At 42.6% G+C, this 18,811-nt stretch overlaps 1 protein-coding gene across 4 annotated transcripts in view; it reads right to left on the bottom strand.

The window, feature by feature from the left end:
- Positions 1 to 2,531: 2,531 nt before the first annotated feature.
- The window catches only part of S100P (S100 calcium binding protein P), a 30,067-nt gene continuing 13,787 nt past the window's right edge, over positions 2,532 to 18,811 (bottom strand). For 3 of the 4 annotated variants that reach the window (XM_054203112.1, XM_054203111.1, XM_054203114.1), the window contains one exon: positions 16,759 to 17,892. In XM_054203112.1, coding sequence (XP_054059087.1) covers positions 17,755 to 17,892 — 138 coding nt within the window. In that variant the 3' untranslated portion in view covers positions 16,759 to 17,754. Of the gene's footprint in view, positions 3,230 to 6,783; positions 6,971 to 16,758; positions 17,893 to 18,811 lie in introns of those variants that run through there. The other variant, XM_054203115.1, reaches the window with a different exon arrangement.

Below are 18,811 nucleotides of genomic sequence, written 5' to 3'. Positions count from 1 at the left end.
TGATTTTGTGCCACGCTGTCACGCCGCAAGGATTTGGGGGCAAGAAGGCAGACCCCTGCTCAAAATGGTCTGTTGTACCAGCTCCGTCAGTAGCAGCACGGGAATGGTGGTGACACAGCCTTGCTGCCCCTTTCGGCAGGGACAGGCCTGCGCACACACGCAGGCAGACACACAGCCACATGCTTTCTCTTTTTCGAGCAGTCTCTTGAAAGCAGGTACTAGTTTATGAAGTCTGTTAGAGAATGAGGAATAACTGAGCATTAGTTTCTTGTTGTATGGCTATGCTAAGCTGGGAATCTGTTCTCAGCAAGGTGCCAGGGAGAAATCAAGAATGTGGGCAACACTCGCTAGTTTTTGGTTGCATATTAAGTATGGGCTTTATTGATTTCTACGAAAATGAACCTCCTGAAGTTCAACCAGGCCAACTGCAAGGTCCTGCACCTGGGTCATGGCAATCCCAGGCACAAATACAGGTTGGGTGAAGAACGGCTTGAGAGCAGCCCTGAGGAGAAGGACTTCGGGGTGCTGGTGGACGAGAAGCTCAACATGAGCCGTCAGTGTGCACCTGCAGCCCAGAAAGCCAACCGCATCCTGGGTCACATCAAAAGAAGTATGGCCAGCAGGTCGAGGGAGGTGATTCTGCCCCTCTACTCGACTCTGGTGAGACCCCACCTGGAGTACTGTGTCCAGCTCTGGAGTCCTCAGCACAAGAAGGACATGGACCTGTTGGAACGAGTCCAGCGGAGGACCACGAAGATGATCAGGGGGCTGGAGCACCTCTGCTATGAGGACAGGTGAGAGAATTGGGGCTGTTCAGCCTGGAGAAGAGAAGGCTCCAGGGAGACCTTACAGCGGCCTTCCAGTACCTCAAAGGGGCCCTACAGGAAGGATGGGGAGGGACTCTTTATCAGGGAGTGTAATGATAGGATGAGGGGTAACGGTTTCAAACTGAAGGAGGGTAGATTTAGATTCGATACTAGGAAGAAATTCTTTCCTGTGAGGGTGGTGAGACACTGGAACAGGTCGCCCAGGGAGTTGTGGGTGCCCCATCCCTGGAAGTGTTCAAGGCCAGGCTGGATGGGGCTTTGAGCAGCCTGGTCTAGTGGGAGGTGTCCCTGCCCATGGCAGGGGGGTTGGAACTGGATGATCTTAAGGTCCCTTCCAACCCAAACCATTCTGTGATTCTATGATTCTATGATTTAACCATGGCCACAGGCTAAGAGTAGCCATTGCAGTGCCAGTTCCAGCCGCACCAGTGAGATGCTCCCATTCGTAGCCATCGTGGCTCTAATGCTTCTTGGGTGGGGGACCCCTCTGCGGGCGTCTGGGCCAGGTACGGCGCTGGTGGGTATGCCAGGCACACGTAGCGTGAGGGGAACATGGGACTCTGAGGTCTTACCGGGGTCGGACAGCTCTGATGGGCACAGAGCAACCATCACCAAGGCAAGCCTGGCCCCTGGCGTGATGTGACCCAACAGTGGCAGGGCAGAGAGGAGCACAGCCTTTCCCGAAGCAGCTGGCAGTCACAGCCATTAAAGGGCCTCGGGACCCTGTGCCCGATAGTAGGAAGAAAGTTTGAAGTGGTGTTTAGTCCATTTAGTCAGTACAGCCAAACCAAGGGACAAAATGTGGCTAAATGAAAGGACAGCTGTAACGCTTAAAACATGCTGAAACAATCAAATAGGCCCCAAAAGATGAAGATTCATCTTGAAAAAAGATGAATACACTTAAACATATGTGTGCTTATACACAGTTATGAATGCATCAACCCTGTGGCTTAACATCAGAAGTGGGAAATGCAGGAAAACAGCTCTAGGTATGTGACTTGACCAGTTAGCTCATCGTACCGGGCTTCAGCTGGGAGAGGAAAGTGTTTTTGCAGTTAAAGCAGCGCTCTGCAGCTACAGAGCTCTTGTTCCTATGTCTGCTGCGCAGCGTGATCTCCAGCCGGAGCTGCAACGCTGCACAGAACCATGGTGCAGCTGCACAGGGAGTTGCAGCACCTCTACCTGCACAGCACGTTTACACATGCAGTCGGACAGGGAATGACTTGACTCTTGGCATAAGATGGGAATAGCACCAAAAAGGACCCTTCTGAAGATAAAGGAACTGAAATTGACACTTATTGCAGTTTGCACTGGGATGGTCACCTGCAAAGTGCTCCAAAATTCTATTTGGTTCAGTCTTGCTTCAGCTGCAGAGTCACAGCTGATGTCTGCTGCTTGCTCCGCTGAAAGCAAACTCTTCCACTTCTCCGCGCAGACGTTTTTCAGGTAAAGAAGCAAGAACTGCTGTCATTATTCATGTCATTATATGTCATAAAGCAAGTCTTGCTTTATGCAGAAATCCTATGGCATGCGATTTGGGGGGTATTTAAATTTATTTAAAATAAAATGGTTACAGCGTGCAACCCAACATTGCCAATGGTATAGTAATATTGTATTGGTAGAGAAGCCTTATCATGTTATAGGAAGTAAATCCACGTGGGGTGGGTCACCAGCACATAAAACTGCACAGAATCCTCCACGCTGCAAAAAAAGATAGACTTGTTTTGTTTTGTTTTTATTTAACTAAGAAGGAGCCTTCATGGCAGGCCTGCAACAACCCCACAGCCGTGGGTACCAAACAGGCTCCAAGGCAGCTCCCGTGAGACCCGTCCCGTGCAGCCGGGGTGGCACATGTGAAGATTTAGGCTGCAGTCTCCATCAGCCGAGGCTTGGCAGGCTGCATCCCAGAGATGCTGCTGTAGAAAAGCAGCCTCCAGCTGACTCATGGCTCCAGCCCTTGTGTGGCCTCTGCGCTGGGATGAATATTGAGCCTTTTGGCCAAGAACAGAATTTTAAAAAGCAGCAAAAGAGAGAAAATATTCAGTGAGAGCTCGTGGGAGCCGTTAAACCCAGGCTCTTCCACAAAGGAGCAGAAATTAACATTCGAGACAGGGAAGGAAACACAGTAGGATTTATTTTTACAGCCCAGCACGCTTGTAAACTGCATGGCGGTACATGGAAGAAGTGAAGGGATCCATATTACTAGCATATGGAGCACAGGCAAAGACGGCTTCTTGAGAGCAGTTTGACAATTAATTGGCTGCTTTCTGCTCAAAATATTTGTGACAGTAGCAAGTCAGAGATGCCACAAAGATGACAAATTCTTTGAAGTCGACTTGGGAGTCGCCGTTTTCATCCAGGTTCTTGAAGACTTTATCAATGGCGTCCTTGTCCTTCCCTGACTGCAAAAGAAAAGGAGCAGGTTTAGGTGAGAGGTGGCACAAACCCTAATGCAGCATCGTAACTACCTGTACCCCCAAAGCAAGGGTCCTGGTTGGGGTCCAGGCCCTCACCGAGGCATGCAGGGGGGCACCCAGGGAGCATGAGGCTGATGCCAGCTCAGGTACATTGTACCTTTCCTGTGGGGGTGTGATGGAGGTGTAACGGCTCCTGCACGCAGCCTTGCCGTAGGCCTGCCTGGAGTGTCAGGTTATCATATTTTCTGCTAGTGAGGCCTTTTTTTTTAATTCTCTCTGATTGTTTCGTGCATCATATCTCTGGGTATAAAGCCATGATTTCCTTTGCACCGTGTTTGGCTGAGATCACTGCTCAGCGCCCAGCATGGGACGAAGGTCACATCCCCGGGGAGCCATGCCTCTGCCTGCCCATCTCAGCCAGAGCTGCACGTCTCCTCCTCCAGCTGCCTGAAAAGCACATCATTCCCGCAGGAATTCGGGCCGCTGCTGGGATCAGGCCCATGCACGTGGGGAACAGGCAGAGGCTGGGGGGCTCTGGGTGATGGCGGGGGCAAGCGTGAATCCCGGCATCCTCATGGCACGGGCGCACACCTGCATCTTCCCACCCTCTCCGCAGCAGGAATGACCACATCGCACCTCTGAAAGTGTATGCTCCCGTGTTTATTACACCTGAGAGCTGTGGTCACCAGCACGGACAGGCACGTTTTCTACATTTAAAACAACATTTATGGTGGCTAAGCTGTGTAATGCAAAGCCTGGAGGATGTTACCCGGCTGAACTAAATGCCACGCATTCCCCATCCGCTCCCGTGGAATGGCTGGGCTGGAGCTCGGGTGGTTTGCAGTTCTGCAAAATGCTGCGTTCCTGGGGCAAATGTCAGATTTAAGCTTCATTAAGCACCGCCACCCCAGCAAAGATGCAAAGGGCCTCAAAAGTGCTTCGAGTGCTCCCTCTGGCCTTGGTGCCCGGCACAAGCTGCTCACAGGAGCTGGCGCCCTGGAAGGCACCTCCTGAAGCAACCCTGATGCTGAGCTTGAGCCATGGCAGCAAAAAATATCAGGAAAATCTTTTTCTTTCTAAATTGCCATAATTCTGGCGGGTTGACTCAAGTCCATCTCAAGGCTGATGTTAAGTGAGGCACCATCCAAGTAAAAAGAGATTTCTTTTTTTTTTTTTTCCCTAACCTTTCCAAAATAAATAAAAAAGAAAGGTTATTTTCCTAAAGTAGCTTACAGGAGGGCTTTTCGGCTTGAGTCCCGGCACTGATTAACTACGGTGATTTTAGAAAACGCAATTTTATAAATAAACAAGGGATGGCAGTAGAGATCTATCTAATGTAGGAAACAACTGCGTGCATTTTGTTGAAGCTAAACAAAACACAAATCCGCTATTATACTAGGAAGAAATTATATAAACTTTTGGAATATTTACAGGAATTTTAAATAATGACAACCTTAACTGAAATCTGATGGCACCTCTTGATCATGGTCTAACCAACTAAATTTCTCATTCTGTAATTTCGTGTTTCACTTTAAATATATGCCCTTTTAAAATCACTAAAAATTGAACCAGTTCCATAGATCTGACTGATGAATGTGTCTGGAAGGTTTTATTTCTTTGCAAATTACAATCAGTTTTAGTTTTATAAGTGAATATTTTAAGTTTAGTGAAAGATATGAACTCGTCCTCTGAAGTACTTTGAAACGTGGGAATTATTTTTTTTGTGAACTCTGAGTCCAGTCCTTCAGTGCTGTGGTATGGATTTATTGCTGCCTCCGATTGATTCCAGACCTTTCCAGGTACTTGTGAGCTGTGTCAGGTATAATCAATTCTAAGACCAGAAATATATATGAATATTTAAAAGACTCTGTTTCCCAGAACATTCTTGCAACTAAAAAAAAATATTGATATGTCCATAAACAGCAGGTAAAAGTTTCTTTTCTGAAGCCAAACTTATTTTCTTGCCTTTTTTTTTTTTTTTTGTAGTCTGCAACACAAGACATTGTTGGTTTAAATTTATTGTAAGTACTGGCATAAAATGTTATTTTGTGGTTTGCTTTTTTTTTCTAGAAGAGGTAAAATGGGAAGAAAAATGGAGACTAGAATATAAAAGGACATTCAGTTAATTATCTCCCTGGAAAATACCATTTTTTCCATCAGTTTCAGAAAATAAGTAGAACCAGTAAAAGAAACTATGGGGGCCTAGAAAAGGTGGTGCCTGGCCAGTAATCACAGAGAGGAACGACCTTTGAGCATCGCCCCATTTGGTAGTTGTCTAGCGCAGCAGCTCCCCAAGTTTTTTTAGACCAAATGTCAAGTTTCTGGGGGATTTCCACGCCCCATTGGAAATGCCGTTTTGTTGTTGGTTTTGTTTTTTTTTTATGTGTAAGTGTTACAGGTAACGTAGAGCTCCATGACCAGGAACAGGATGGTTCCTATGACACTGTTGGGTCACAACCACTGATCTCTCTTCCAGAGTTTTTTTCAGAGACATTTTCATCTATCCTCCCAGAGCCATCCAGGTTCTGATTCTGAATATCGCATCTGTGTTTCGTTTGTGAGTCATAAATCCAGCAGGCCTGGATGTCATAGGGTGATTTCATATAGCTTGCATGGAAAGATACTAAATTGTATCAAGTACCCTGGCTGCAGTGCCCTGAAATAGTTGTTAAAAAACTGAATTAAGCTGGAGACAAAAAGTGGTAGCCACATTTGGAACATGTGGTTCTAGGCTTTTGCAATTAAGACTAATAACTGTAGGGACAGATAAACATTACTCTTGTGTGGAAAGAACAAGACATTTAAAAGTGTTTTCTGGATTTTTAGTGAAGGGAAGCAAATAAAAAACAATTGAAAATTAGAAGCATTTTGTCTCCCAGGCAGCTAGAGCTTTTTGCTATAACATATTAAGCATTTTGAATACCTACTAAGAGAAATTATTTTTATATATATAAAATATATATATATAAACACCCTACTTAAATGCACATGATGATTACATACAAATCTATGTTGTCAAATACTTTTTCAAGTCTTTCTTTTACTATTAAAGACAAATGCAAAACAGTTTGCTCTGAGTTCATCTGTTGTTCTTGTTTATGCAGCATTTTGCTGAGCATGCAGAGTATGTAGTAGAAATACCTAGAGAAAGTAAGTGTATAAATATTTAGAGAGATTCCCCATCTGCAATCAAGATCTTCGATTGCTGACAACATAAGTACCTTCACAGCAGTTGTGACGTGAGATGAGCTTATAAATCCAGGGATAAACAGAAGAAGTAGGTGAGTTCTGAAGATGAAACCCAGTCTATTTCAAAGCCGTTGTCCTGATAACTCCAGTGATGAATTTAGTAAACAGGGAATGGCCCTGAGCATTAGAATCAGTTTTACACAGTATGCGCAAAGACTTTTTTTGGGAAATTTTTTCTACAAACCATTGCATGTTTCTGGGTGTAATTTCCTCTGTAATGTACTAAAAGCTATGTCTGCAGGCAGCCCCTCCACCCGCTATATAGAAATGATGCCGTGCTGTTCTCTTACCGAGAGGAAGTTTGGGAGCTCTTTTTCCAGGAGGGTCTTCAGTTCTGCTTTGGTGAGGGTTTGCCTGTTGCCATCCATCTTTGCGTACTTGTCAAAGACCGCAATGGTCATTCCCATTGCAGTTTCCAGCTGAGACATGTTGCTGCTAGAGTCTGGCTTTCTTCTGAACAGGAACAGCCTCAGGGCTCTCTCGGAGGATGGAGACTGCTCTTATTCTGGGGTTCTTTATGCAACTGTCCCATCCAATCAACGGTGGCACACCAGAGGGATGGTCATCCCTTAGCAAACATCCGTATCTAAGCACTGTTTGGAGCACACACCTCTGTGCTAACAGCTATTCAAGATTCTGGCTTTATCACCCTGGTGTGGCTGGTACAACCAGTTGCTCACCCGTAGAAACCAGCCTCTCCTTCAAGATACACAGTGTGACTAACAAACGAAAATCAGATTTTGATATTGTTTGCTCGAGAATCAGATTTGTTCCTTCAGATAACCCCATCTGAGCAGAGGGTCAATAGCCCAGTTTCACCAGAGTATATGCTATATATGCTCAGGAGGAAGGGGAGCATCTCACTTCTTCACTACCATAGTTAGGGGCTCTGTGAGGTGCTGGCTGTGCTCAGCCAAGACTCTCCTCTCTGCCATGCAGAGGACCTTGTTGCAGACCTGATGGCTCACCAGCACACCCTGGGAGTGAGTTTCACTGGATCAAAAGTAGAGGTCTGTGATGCAGATAGCTAACTTGGTTCCCCTGGCCTTGCACTCGGGCCAGAGTAGATGTCTGAAACAGATCTGCTGAATCAACATCTCTCCAGGACCAGTAAAGGGAACTTTGCAGAGGTGCTCCACAAAGAACTTGCTCAGAGGGGGATATTTGAAGGAGTAAATCTGATACTTCAGCAAACAGCCAGTATCAAAATCCATCTGCAGTGAAATAACTTGTTATTGACATTATGCAGCATCAAACCTTGCAATAAAATGGACTGTGCTGAAAAAAAAAGATCACTTTGAAGTCCTGTGGTCCTCTGTGACTTATGGTGAGCTTTGTGATTAGCTTGAAAACTGTGGTCCCCCGTCATTAAAACGCCAAACACTGGACCCATGTTTACATACAACAGAGCTGTTTGAGGGTCTGCGCTGGGAGCTGAGCAGTACATGGACAGTGTTAGCTCAGTTGGTGGAAGCTGATCAGCAATAGCTACACTGAGTTTTGAACAAGTTAAATTTTCTGGCCAAGCAGCAAGGTAACTCGGCCCCCGTCAAACTCCAGGTGGCTATGCTAGTCCTGGCGGAGCTTATTTCAGGTGAGTTACACCTACACTAGAGTCTGCAGATTGGACACAATCTGAGCAAATTATCTGGGGGAACCTATCAAAACTAGGGCATCATGCATGAATAATGCTGATGGATCCAAGGGTGCAGTGTTCTCTGTAGAAGACCCTGACTATGGATTCCACAAATTAAATCCAAGTTTGGATGTCTTTGGACATAGAATCATAGAATGGTTCGGGTTGGAAGGGACCTTAAAGACCATCTAGTTCCACCCCCCCTGCCATGGGCAGGGACACCTCCCACTAGACCAGGCTGCTCAAAGCCCCATCCAGCCTGGCCTTGAACACTTCCAGGGATGGGGCATCCACAACTTCTCTGGGCAACCTGTTCCAGTGTCTCACCACCCTTACGGTAAAGAATTTATTCCTAATATCTAATCTAAATCTCCCCTCTTTCAGTTTAAAACTGTTACCCTTCATCCTATCGCTCCACTCCCTGATAAAGAGTCCCTCCCCATCTTTCCTGTAGGCCCCTTTGAGGTACTGGAAGGCTGCTATAAGGTCTCCCCAGAAAACATGCTTGAAGACAATTTTCCACTCATGTTATGCTATAGAGAAATTAGCAAAAAATGGGTTTTAATTGAGAAAAAAATTTAAAATTAAATTCCTTTCTCACAGATGTCTATAGCCACCTATTCCCCAGGCAAAATCTGTCCTGTAACATCTATAACAACTCAGAGCAAGACTACACACCACAAGTACAGGAAATCTAGTACCTTTCTGAAACAAAAGACCCATGATTTTCCATCTTACATTCTCCAACAAGGGATTTTTGCATTTCCTAGAAAATCAGGGACACATCTCAGGCTGTAAGCTTTATTCAAACAGTTCATCAGAACTATTTGTTCCTGTGACTTCAGCCTCATGACATAATTGCAACTGACTTGCATTCAGTTTTAAGCAAGGTTTGAAGTTTTTACATTAAAGTGCATGTTGAAACCTGTAGGGTTCCTTCAGAACAAGGAACACGAAGAGGGCAAATAACTGGCCCTTGTTAGCTATGAATATCATCTGGTGTTTCCATACAAACGCAGCGGCAGTCGCTGGTGTGTCAAGTACCACGACCTTTTCTTTGTCCTTTTCCGTAACATGAATATTATATATGGCCATTAAAGAAAAAGAAATTCCTCCCTCTAAAGGAAAACTTAACAAAATAAAATATCTACTTCATGCATTCTCATGACTCTGAATCATGAACATCGGTGTTAGTTACACAGAAAGAGGAACAAAAGTGCAGTTACACAGAAAGAGGAACAAAAGTGCCCTGAAAAGGCAGAGGGGAAGACCATCAGCTTCAGTCAACAGGATATGTCAGTATGTCCACACCTTTGACACATAACCTGGCAGAAAAGGTGTCCTCATTCTTGACCCATTTTCCTTTGCAAAAAAAAATTTTGAGAAGATGGCTCCAAAAGTGCTAAAACTGAAAATAAACCGGAGGGCTTGAATTTCTACAAGGTGAAAGGTCACCATAGTAGCACTGTCTGCTTGGCTTTTTTTTTTTTTTAAACTGTCATATTTGTATTCATGCATGTGCACACATCAGTACTGCTCAGACTTTTCAAATCACGCTTGCTGTATTGTTTAAATATTTTCTTACAATTTGTTTTTCGTTAAAAATAGCAGTTCTGTGCACAAGGCACAAGACTGTTACAACTGTTTGCGAAACCAAAGCAGAGTACAAATAGGAGGCTCACGCAGGAAAGCAAGCAGTGTTTTGATGCCAACCCATCTGGTCAGCTCTCCAGTGAGATAAGCCATTATCTGTGGGCTTGTTTAAATTTTATATTATTATTTTAATGTAAACAATATTCACTATTTGCTTCTTTCAGGTTTCTTTCTTTGAAGAATAGTATGAGCAACAGCTTGGATGAGTATTTATTGAGGGTTTACACAGAATTAGGTTTTGTTGTTCCTAACTTGGGCCAAAAGTTTAAATTATTTATCACAGAATCACAGAAACTTCAGAGTTGGAAGGGACCTCTAGAGATCATCTAGTCCAACTCCCCTGCTAGAGCAGGATTGCCTAAAGCACATCCCTCAGGGCTGCATCCAGGCGGGTCTTGAAAATCTCCAGAGAAGGGGACTCCACAACCTCCCTGGGCAGCCTGTTCCAGTGCTCTGTCACCCTCACCGTTTTATGTGATACAAACGTTGACTGTCACACACATAATTTTCAAACCCCATTCAGATGTATTCAAATTTTATGGCATTTGGCCAGATGTTCAGGCTTACGTGAGATTTGTGTGACCTTGTGCTGATTTTCTCTTAGAGAAGAAATTTTATCCTATGCTCTTTGCAGCAGCGTCTATTTTGGAGAAGTCTGAATAAATACATTTATCAGCTCTACTCTAAAGAGCCATTTGCGTCACAGCCAGATGAATAACTGAAATGTTAAACTTCTATTAGAGCTTATCATCCCTTAAAGCTTATTCCAAAAGGTGCAGGAAGTTACGTGAGAAGGACCTTTTGGCATTTTCCACAAATCTGTTATGTATCTGAATAGAAGCAGCAGGAGAGGAAGAAAACACAACCTGAAATGATGAATTCACTGTTTTTCTTAAGTTGTATCTTGGCAGAAGCATGAAAAGCACTTTTTTTCTCTTAGCAAGAGGATAACATCTGAACCATAAACAAGCATTGCATGTTCCACACTGAGACAAAATTATCAAAACCCTCAAATTTTCCAGTGTCCTGGATTCTTTGTTGAACTTAAGAGTATCAACACACTTTATTTACTAAAGAGCAAGGTTTTCCTTTGCACTGCTTCTGAAAACTTGCTCTAAGTCTGGTTAATAGTTTTTAAAGGTCATTTCATTTCCGGAATGTGTGGTAAATTTATTTACGTCTAGTGATTAAATGATGCAATTACTACGTTGTTTTGCAAAACACAGTTAGAAAGATTAGACTAAACAGGCACTGATGAGGCGTAGACGGAAGAGGAGCTCATGTAAGCACAGTGTGATGTTCTGTGACACTGTATAGGTTCTGTAAATTCTATACATATAGGTTTTCATTATTTGATTATCGTTTACTTCTCAAAATATCCTTAAAATGTATTTCACAGATGCAATTAATAAGCTCACTTACTGTTTAAGTGAAGTTTAAAGGCAGGTAAAATGGGGAAGGCCGAGGTCAACTAACTGGCTGTGTGACTTTCCGAGTTGAGAGCTGGGGTGATAACACTGTCGTCTGGCAAAGCTGCACCATGGGAAACATACTTTCATCCTTGTATATTGACTCTACTCAAACACATTTATTAGTGCACTAGGCATAGCCATATTAGACTGCAAAACCAATGAATACATTACAGCCAATAAATTAATATTTGCAGTGTAAATACTTCTGCCTAGTTTTCAATCCTTGATTGAATACTTTCCTGGATGCTGATCTTTACTGGGTTTTTTTATACTTCAGTTTTAAGGTTCATGATATTAAGGCTTCCAAGACTACTCTTTTTTTTTATTGTAATGACAGAAAGAGAGGTCACACCCTAAGGCAACTGAATATTGTCCACTCAAGTGCTTTAGTCATGATTTGTAAGTACCATGATTCCTCAGCTGGTCTCACACAGGCAGTCCAGTTGTCATTTGCTCTACCTTAATGCTTGTAAAACCCTGCTCAAACAGAGGGCCACCATGCTGAGCTGTGGTCGCCATTGTAAAAAGTTGTTCTATGGCATGGTCAGAAAGAATAGACAAAGACGACAAAGAAAAAAACGACAAAGACAAAAAGAAAAAGAAAGAAAAGAACAAAAGAAAAGAAAAGAAAAAGAAATGAGCTGTGAGAGGGTAAGATTGTTTTGTAAACGTTTAAACAGACTGAGTGAACCTTTTAAAGGAAGTTCCTATTTATTAGAGAGAGATAAAGACACAAAAGAATGACTGAGTCAATTCCAAGAAAGCTTTCAAAAGACTTTCACATTCAAAGAATATTTTGGCCACGTTAAGTTCTCATGAACTAAACAATACTATTTCTCTTATATTGTACAAAAACATTTTCTCCAAGGGAAGGAATCCCAAAGAGAAAGTGTCCTCCTGTTGAGCGTCTGTGCGGGCAACACATCAAGAAAAACCTTTTGCATCCAACATAATTTTTTTTTTTTCATTTTAAAATACTAATTGATGCATACGTTGAAGAAATGAGAAGGGCTGACCTGCTATCACAGAACTGTGTGTGAAGTGAGGTGACACCCGTATACACTGTGAGGAAGATTTCCAAGGCAATTTGATGGAGTGGAAGTTCCCCAGGCACACACATTTCACAGAGCTGGCTCCTTCTGGTTTCCAGAAAGTAACGATGGGGCATAGCGCAACTGATAAGAAGACGTAGGCATTTTTCAGTAGGCAAACACTGACACCATTCTGTTGTTGTTAACGGGGCAGCAAATGAGCATGCCAGGCTCCGAAACACCCCCCACAGGTGGGGTGGGAAATGTGAACCAGAGGGTGCTTTTGTAACAGACGATTTGACTTTAGGTTTTGCTTATCAGAAAGCGAGAAGACCTTCAGTAAACAGGGAAATAAAAACCAGACCTGTATAGGACCGGGAGAGTCCTTGACTTGGAGGGGGGGTTCCAACCATGAACAGACTCTTACCTAAACCCATAGGATGCTTCGGTGTGTTGAAGAAACGTGGTCATGGATATAAACACAGGTCTTGCATTATTTTGCCCCCAAATTATCTTTTAAATCTGTTTAAATCCATCTAGATGGACTACGTGCTATTTAATAGAGTAGCCATTTGCGTGACGATTACTGGTTACAGTGTCTTGGAAATGGCCTGTGTCTGTCTGAGGTTCTCACACTCAGTACCCGGGCCCAACGCTCACAGAACTTTGCTACCACACTGCTACCACACAGTTGTTATTCTTTCTACACAGAGGCAATCGGCTCATATTTTCCCCGCAGAGCTTAAATGAAATGGTAGCTACTCTTTCCATTTCCTTTCTTGCTCGATAGCAGTCCCTGTTTAGATTAGACCTAGAGTCTTTAGGTTAAGCTTAGACTGTATTTAAAAAGAAACTTCAAAGGACGAATTGTATTTGATATGGTACAGCTGCTGATCTGAGAAAGGTGAGTTATTCTATCCGAGCAAACCCACCCAGCCCACTGATATTTTTGGAGTGTCTGTCACCTTTAACACCTGACCTTTTTCTGCTGTCTCCATTAGAGATGTTTATCTTGGTTTTCCTCTTTACAGAATGAAAAAACTATAAAGTAAAAAAGGGAGCAATACCTATTACTTGCTGTCATGGTTTATTTCCATGGCAGTTTTAGAAGCCCCAACTGTGAACTGCAACCCTGTTATACCTGGCAACGTACAGATACAGCACTCCTGGCTCGTGGAACCGACCATTCAGCTTTAGGACAAGACAGGCCCATCAGCAGTTAACAGAACATAGAGCATTTCAGAGCAGATGGACGTGACAGACCCAATTCCTTGTTATTATTTTGAACCCTTACGTTGTTCAGTTATATCTCTAACCTCTGTCTGTCTTTAGTCTGCTGATAATGTGAAACACTCCCTCTCTACCTTATCCTTTTTATGCTCCTCGACCTCTGTGGAGTTGAATACTTCCTGAGACACAGTTATGAAGTAAATTTGATAAGAGCAGCTCTGGCTGTATAAGATGTTGCTGCGTCCTGCCAACTGGGTCTGGTCTGGAAAAAGGACAAGGAATTAATTGTTGTCACATCCTATTGGCTGATAAAATCCACCAGTGCCCAGCACCAGACCACAGCAACCTAGCCAGAGCCTTGTCATTAGAATATAGTAGTTCATCAAAATCCTTCCTCCCATCTCAGTATTTAATATAATGTAGAAAATGAGAAATATTATCACCTGCGCTTTTTTTTTTTGGTCAGAGAAATTGGTTAGTGCTCTTTTGATATGTGCATTCGTTTGTCAGTTGTATTCAGAGTTTCCTGTTTACAAAACACTGAGACAAGACCCCTTATTAAAAGAAATAATAAAAAAACTCCCAACCTTTACAGCTGTCCTCATTGTAACTACTCAAGGCAAACATGATGGCAAAAATAAATTCTGAACATCTTATAGATTTACTCTCTGTTTGTTTTTTTCCTGCTGTTATTTATAGAGGATGTGGCAGTATATCTTGATTTGGAGTCTGATGGTGAAATAGATGCAGCACACAAAATTGCATTTGGGTTTGAAAGCCCAGTTTATCATAGCAGAATAAAACCAACATACCATCCTCTTTAGCTTAGTGGAAAAAATGGATCCTGTGGACCCCAAGACACACTTCACTTTCCCTTCGGGTGGTATTTTTCCTTAAATTTAGGATCTACTTGAAGACTGCAGTCTTTAATAGAGAAGCGGCTAAAGACATTTTAGCTCAGACAAAGTATTGATTTCAACTTTTGTTTCCCAAGCAATGCTAGGAACTAGGCAAGAATTACAATTCAAACGATCCCCTTTCTGTTTGCATAGATCAGACTTTCTCTGTAGATATAGCCTGTCTACAGAGTTGCGCCTGTCTAATGGAGGAGCATTTTTAAACTGCGAGTGTTCTTAACTAGTTGAATGAAGGCATCCTTAAGGTGATTTAAGCCTGGGCCGTAGCTGTTGAGTTTTTGAGAATAGTGGCAGTTTTGCAGTGGTTTTGATGTCAACAGTACAGAGAAACCGCTTTAGATAAAATCAGCGTTTCAAATGAAGTTTAGTCAACCAAGTAAACGTCATTGCTGTTCTGACAGCACTGTTATCAGGCACAAGAACATTAGCTGTAGCATCACACACAAACATGACTATTTTGCCAATACGTTGGTTGAGTGCCTCATCATCCTGCCTACTACTGAGGATCCTTGGTGTAACGGAGCCCGGAATACCTGCTCCATACGCTTCTTCCACAAGCACTATGAGACGAAAGAACCCCAACCCAGGGCTTGGGAAAAAAGTGTGGTTCAATTCAGACTGAAATAATTTGTACCCAGTTGCTAAGATGAGCTGCCTAAATGCTAGGTAGATTAATTAAACTGCAACTCCCTGGATGATTGTGCAATGGAGCAGGAAGAGAGAGAGTTTAGGGCTATACTCTCAAGTTGACTAGCTCTCCAACCCAGGGTCATGAACGTAACAGAAACAGAGAGGGAGCCTCCATTTGTAGGACTATGACTAAACCAAGTACATTGATGAGACAGTAAAAGCACAGCAGAACGCATACTGGGCTTGTGCCAGTCTTGCTCTTAAATTAGCGTCTTTTAGCGTGTGCTTAACGCAGCACTTTGAACTGCAAATTAAACCAGAATGGAACCATCACTTTGCAGCAGCCTGTTCAAGAGGGAATAACCACCAAAACTGGCTAAAAGCAAAGGCCCAGGATTCTCTTCAAGTTCTGTTATTAGGCAGATGGGCTTCATTATATACTGAACAGTGAAAACAGACAGTTAAAATTGAGATCATACTGGACGCTAGAATATGTCCTGAGGTTAAGTACAGAGTTCTTTTTTGTTTTAAAGCTACCAAAATAACCATGAAGAATAAAAAGCAGAAGTCCGCCTGCCCTGGAAAATCCTCATCAGGCTTCGTTGCTTCCCAAATGGTACAGAAGCAGAGATGATATACATGATGCATAGGTGTCAAACTCTTGTTGAGCTCTGAAAATACTCTGCTGGCTCATAGCTACTGTCAGACATGGATAAAAATAGGTCATGATAAATTGAGTGTAGTCTTCAACTGCCAGATGTTGGAAATTGCCATGTTAGCATACAAAATATGAGCAGCTGTTAATATGTCAGCATTCTTGACTGGTAGGAACCACATTTAATCAACAATTTATTAATAGTGTTGCAATGAAAATATGATTTGGAGACTATTAAACTGTGGCTTGGTGGCAATCTCTTCATTTAGTGGTTTTCCTTTAACAATTCCCTGAATACTCAACATCTCCTCATTGTGCTTAAGTAGAGAAGTAACCAGTAATATATGGAAATGCCAAAATTTACTGCACTCACTTATAGCGCTGGTGCGTAACTGAGAGCTTCCTTGATCAGGGACCTGGGATGAAGGTCATCACCCTTTTTGCTGATTTTGGCGTTCTTGTGCAAAGGACAAAGTTACATGGGTTGTGGAAATCCAGTCTCATTTGTGATCCTCAAAGGAATATGACACGTGACAGTGTTTCACCATGCAGTAAAGGAAACAAATCTGTAACAATGAGTTTCAGGACAAAAAAACCTGACTGAACTTCAAAAGGAAGAAAAGAAAATCCTCTTGCATTATTCAATTTATACATAAATATCATGACATGTACTATAAACAAATAGTTTCTCTTGTACAGGGCATATTCACAGTGCAGTGATTACAGCGTATTTCAGATAGCAGTATATTCACTGCAGAGGGGCATTCAGGGCAGGTTACAGAACAGCCCAGGAAAGAGGATCCTCAGCAAGCAGTGACCACAGCTGAGCTACAGTAATTTCAGAGGTAGCTTTGTGAACTGCAGTCGCTATAGCATAGACAGAGCGAGAGCACAAGCCATGCTGCAAGGCGTCAAAGATATCTTTACAGAATATTGAGTAGCAAGGCAGTCACACATTTAGACTACCAAAAAACTGTTTTTAAGGGCTCCGGGAAAGCTAGTCTGCGTCTACTGCGCTGCCCAAAATCCTCTTGAGCAGTGAAGTAGTTTCTCCCTGCTTTGCTGGCAAGATGATCTAACCTCCAGCTAAGCTCTGAAAAACTTTAACAAAAGACGAAATAACCCTGGTACATAAATACATTCACGTTTCAGATATCTGCTCTTACTATTCAGCAGTCCTTGGACAACTGCCCTTAGCTTTGCTGTCAATACTCTTCAGCTCTGTTCAGACCCTGGAAGCCAGGTTTTACTTACATTTTCGGTTTTGATTTTTCTTCAGTGATTTTTTTTTTTAAAGTTTTAGAGCTGGCAAAAGTGGAACAAGTGTTTACATGCCCATCTCCTCCAAGCACCCCTCCTCTACCAGTTAGACAATAATTATACATAATAATTATACATATAGCTTCATTTAAACCCAGTGTTTCATTGTGAATAGGAGACTACCTTCTCTGGAAGAGATTTCCTAGCGTGTGAATGAATTAACACTAACAGTCCCTTTCTACAGGGACTTTCTGGCACATCACTCTGGCTATGATGTGGTCAGCACTGATGATCGGTTCAGAGATGACACTCCATCCTATATGCAGTGTTGCCTATTTGGTCAAATGATTACCACCATGTACATTTTTTCTCTACCTTCTGCTATTTATACATGGGCTGGCTGGAGAAATGCTTTTGTTGGAGAACATTATTCAGTCCAGAAGATTTTTCAAAGTATGATAATACATCCTTTATTATTTCTGGACACAGGGGGAAGAGCTGAAGACAGTGTTCTAGAATGACAAACCCTCCCAATTCAGACTCTTTACAGTGTTTTGTTAGTGACAAAAAATTGAAAGACTGCTTGGAACCAACCTTTTTTCTTGTATATTGTCCCACTGATGTGCTTCTGACAGGAAACTCACGTAATCCATCCTTCAGCAGCAAATTATCATATTGTTTTCCGTTTCATAGTTATTTAGCCATATTTTGTTTATGACATTGTCCTTTTAGTTCTAAATGTCAAAGTAGGTGGTGGATGCTTGTCTCCCTCTTGTTCTAGACTTTTTCAGCTGCCCTAGTTTGTGGGATTTGCTCATATGCTGCATTGGATACAATAGTCGCAGTGGATTTGTCATCTTTTCCTCTTGATTCATTCAGAAAAGAATCGAGTGATTCATAAAGTGTAGACACAGCCTTAAAAAGCAATGAAAACTCCAGTCAAAATAACTTTTACCCATAAAGTCTGTTTAAAATGAACTTTTACCCAAGACACAGCACCTAGCCCAGCCCAAAAGAACAGAGAGAAACACGGGCCCCGGAGTTACAGTTTCAGAGGGAGTGTCTCAATACTAACATTGAAAAGCAAAGTCTTCCTATGTTTGGATTCAATTCTCTTAGTTAATTAGGTACCAGGCACAGAGTACTTATTTAGAATACCAAAGATGTCAAGTTCCGGTGTAAACCAGCTTCTATGAAATCTGAAATGGCAAAGCTTTTTTACCCCCTTAATCCTTTAACTCCAATATTTCCAAAAAGCTTTATCACTCTGTTCCTTCCGGATGGATACTCTGATGCAGTGAACTAGCAAACTGCTGCAGTATTCAGATGTTATTCTGGACTGCAAAAATCATCCTGCTTTCATTTTCTAAGACCATGGTGGATTCCGGTAAGTCCTTCAGCAAAACCTGTGAATTAAAGATCTGCCTGAAACGTGCACAAAGACGTGTGCTCACAGACAGATCAAATCAAATTCTCAAGCTGACATGGCATAAACCAGGAAAAAGGTGGAAGTCATGCAGCTTTTTGTCTTCACACCAATACTTTACAATGGGGCTTTACTATTTTTGTTTTAATGAAGAACGTTCAGAACAGAGAGAGGTACCTGATGGCTGAATGTCAAACAGGAGGCATGGTAGGTACGGCCAACTAATCTGGATCATGCTTCTATGCATTTTTGCACAACCAGAGCCCCTCAGGAGCGTGCTTTTTGTGTGGTTCCATGAGCTGAAAGTTTGCATTAATGCTGCAGCCATGCTTAGATTTGGGTTGAAACCTGCAGAACTTAGCACTGAAAAAAATTATCAACTGCTCCAAGAATTCCCTCCTCAAGGGC

Source organism: Rissa tridactyla, chromosome 5 (genome assembly GCF_028500815.1).
Source record: "Rissa tridactyla isolate bRisTri1 chromosome 5, bRisTri1.patW.cur.20221130, whole genome shotgun sequence".
Classification (NCBI taxonomy): Eukaryota; Metazoa; Chordata; class Aves; order Charadriiformes; family Laridae; genus Rissa; species Rissa tridactyla.
The sequence above is the reverse complement of the archived record's forward strand: the minus strand, read 5'-3'. Positions and strand labels throughout refer to the sequence as shown.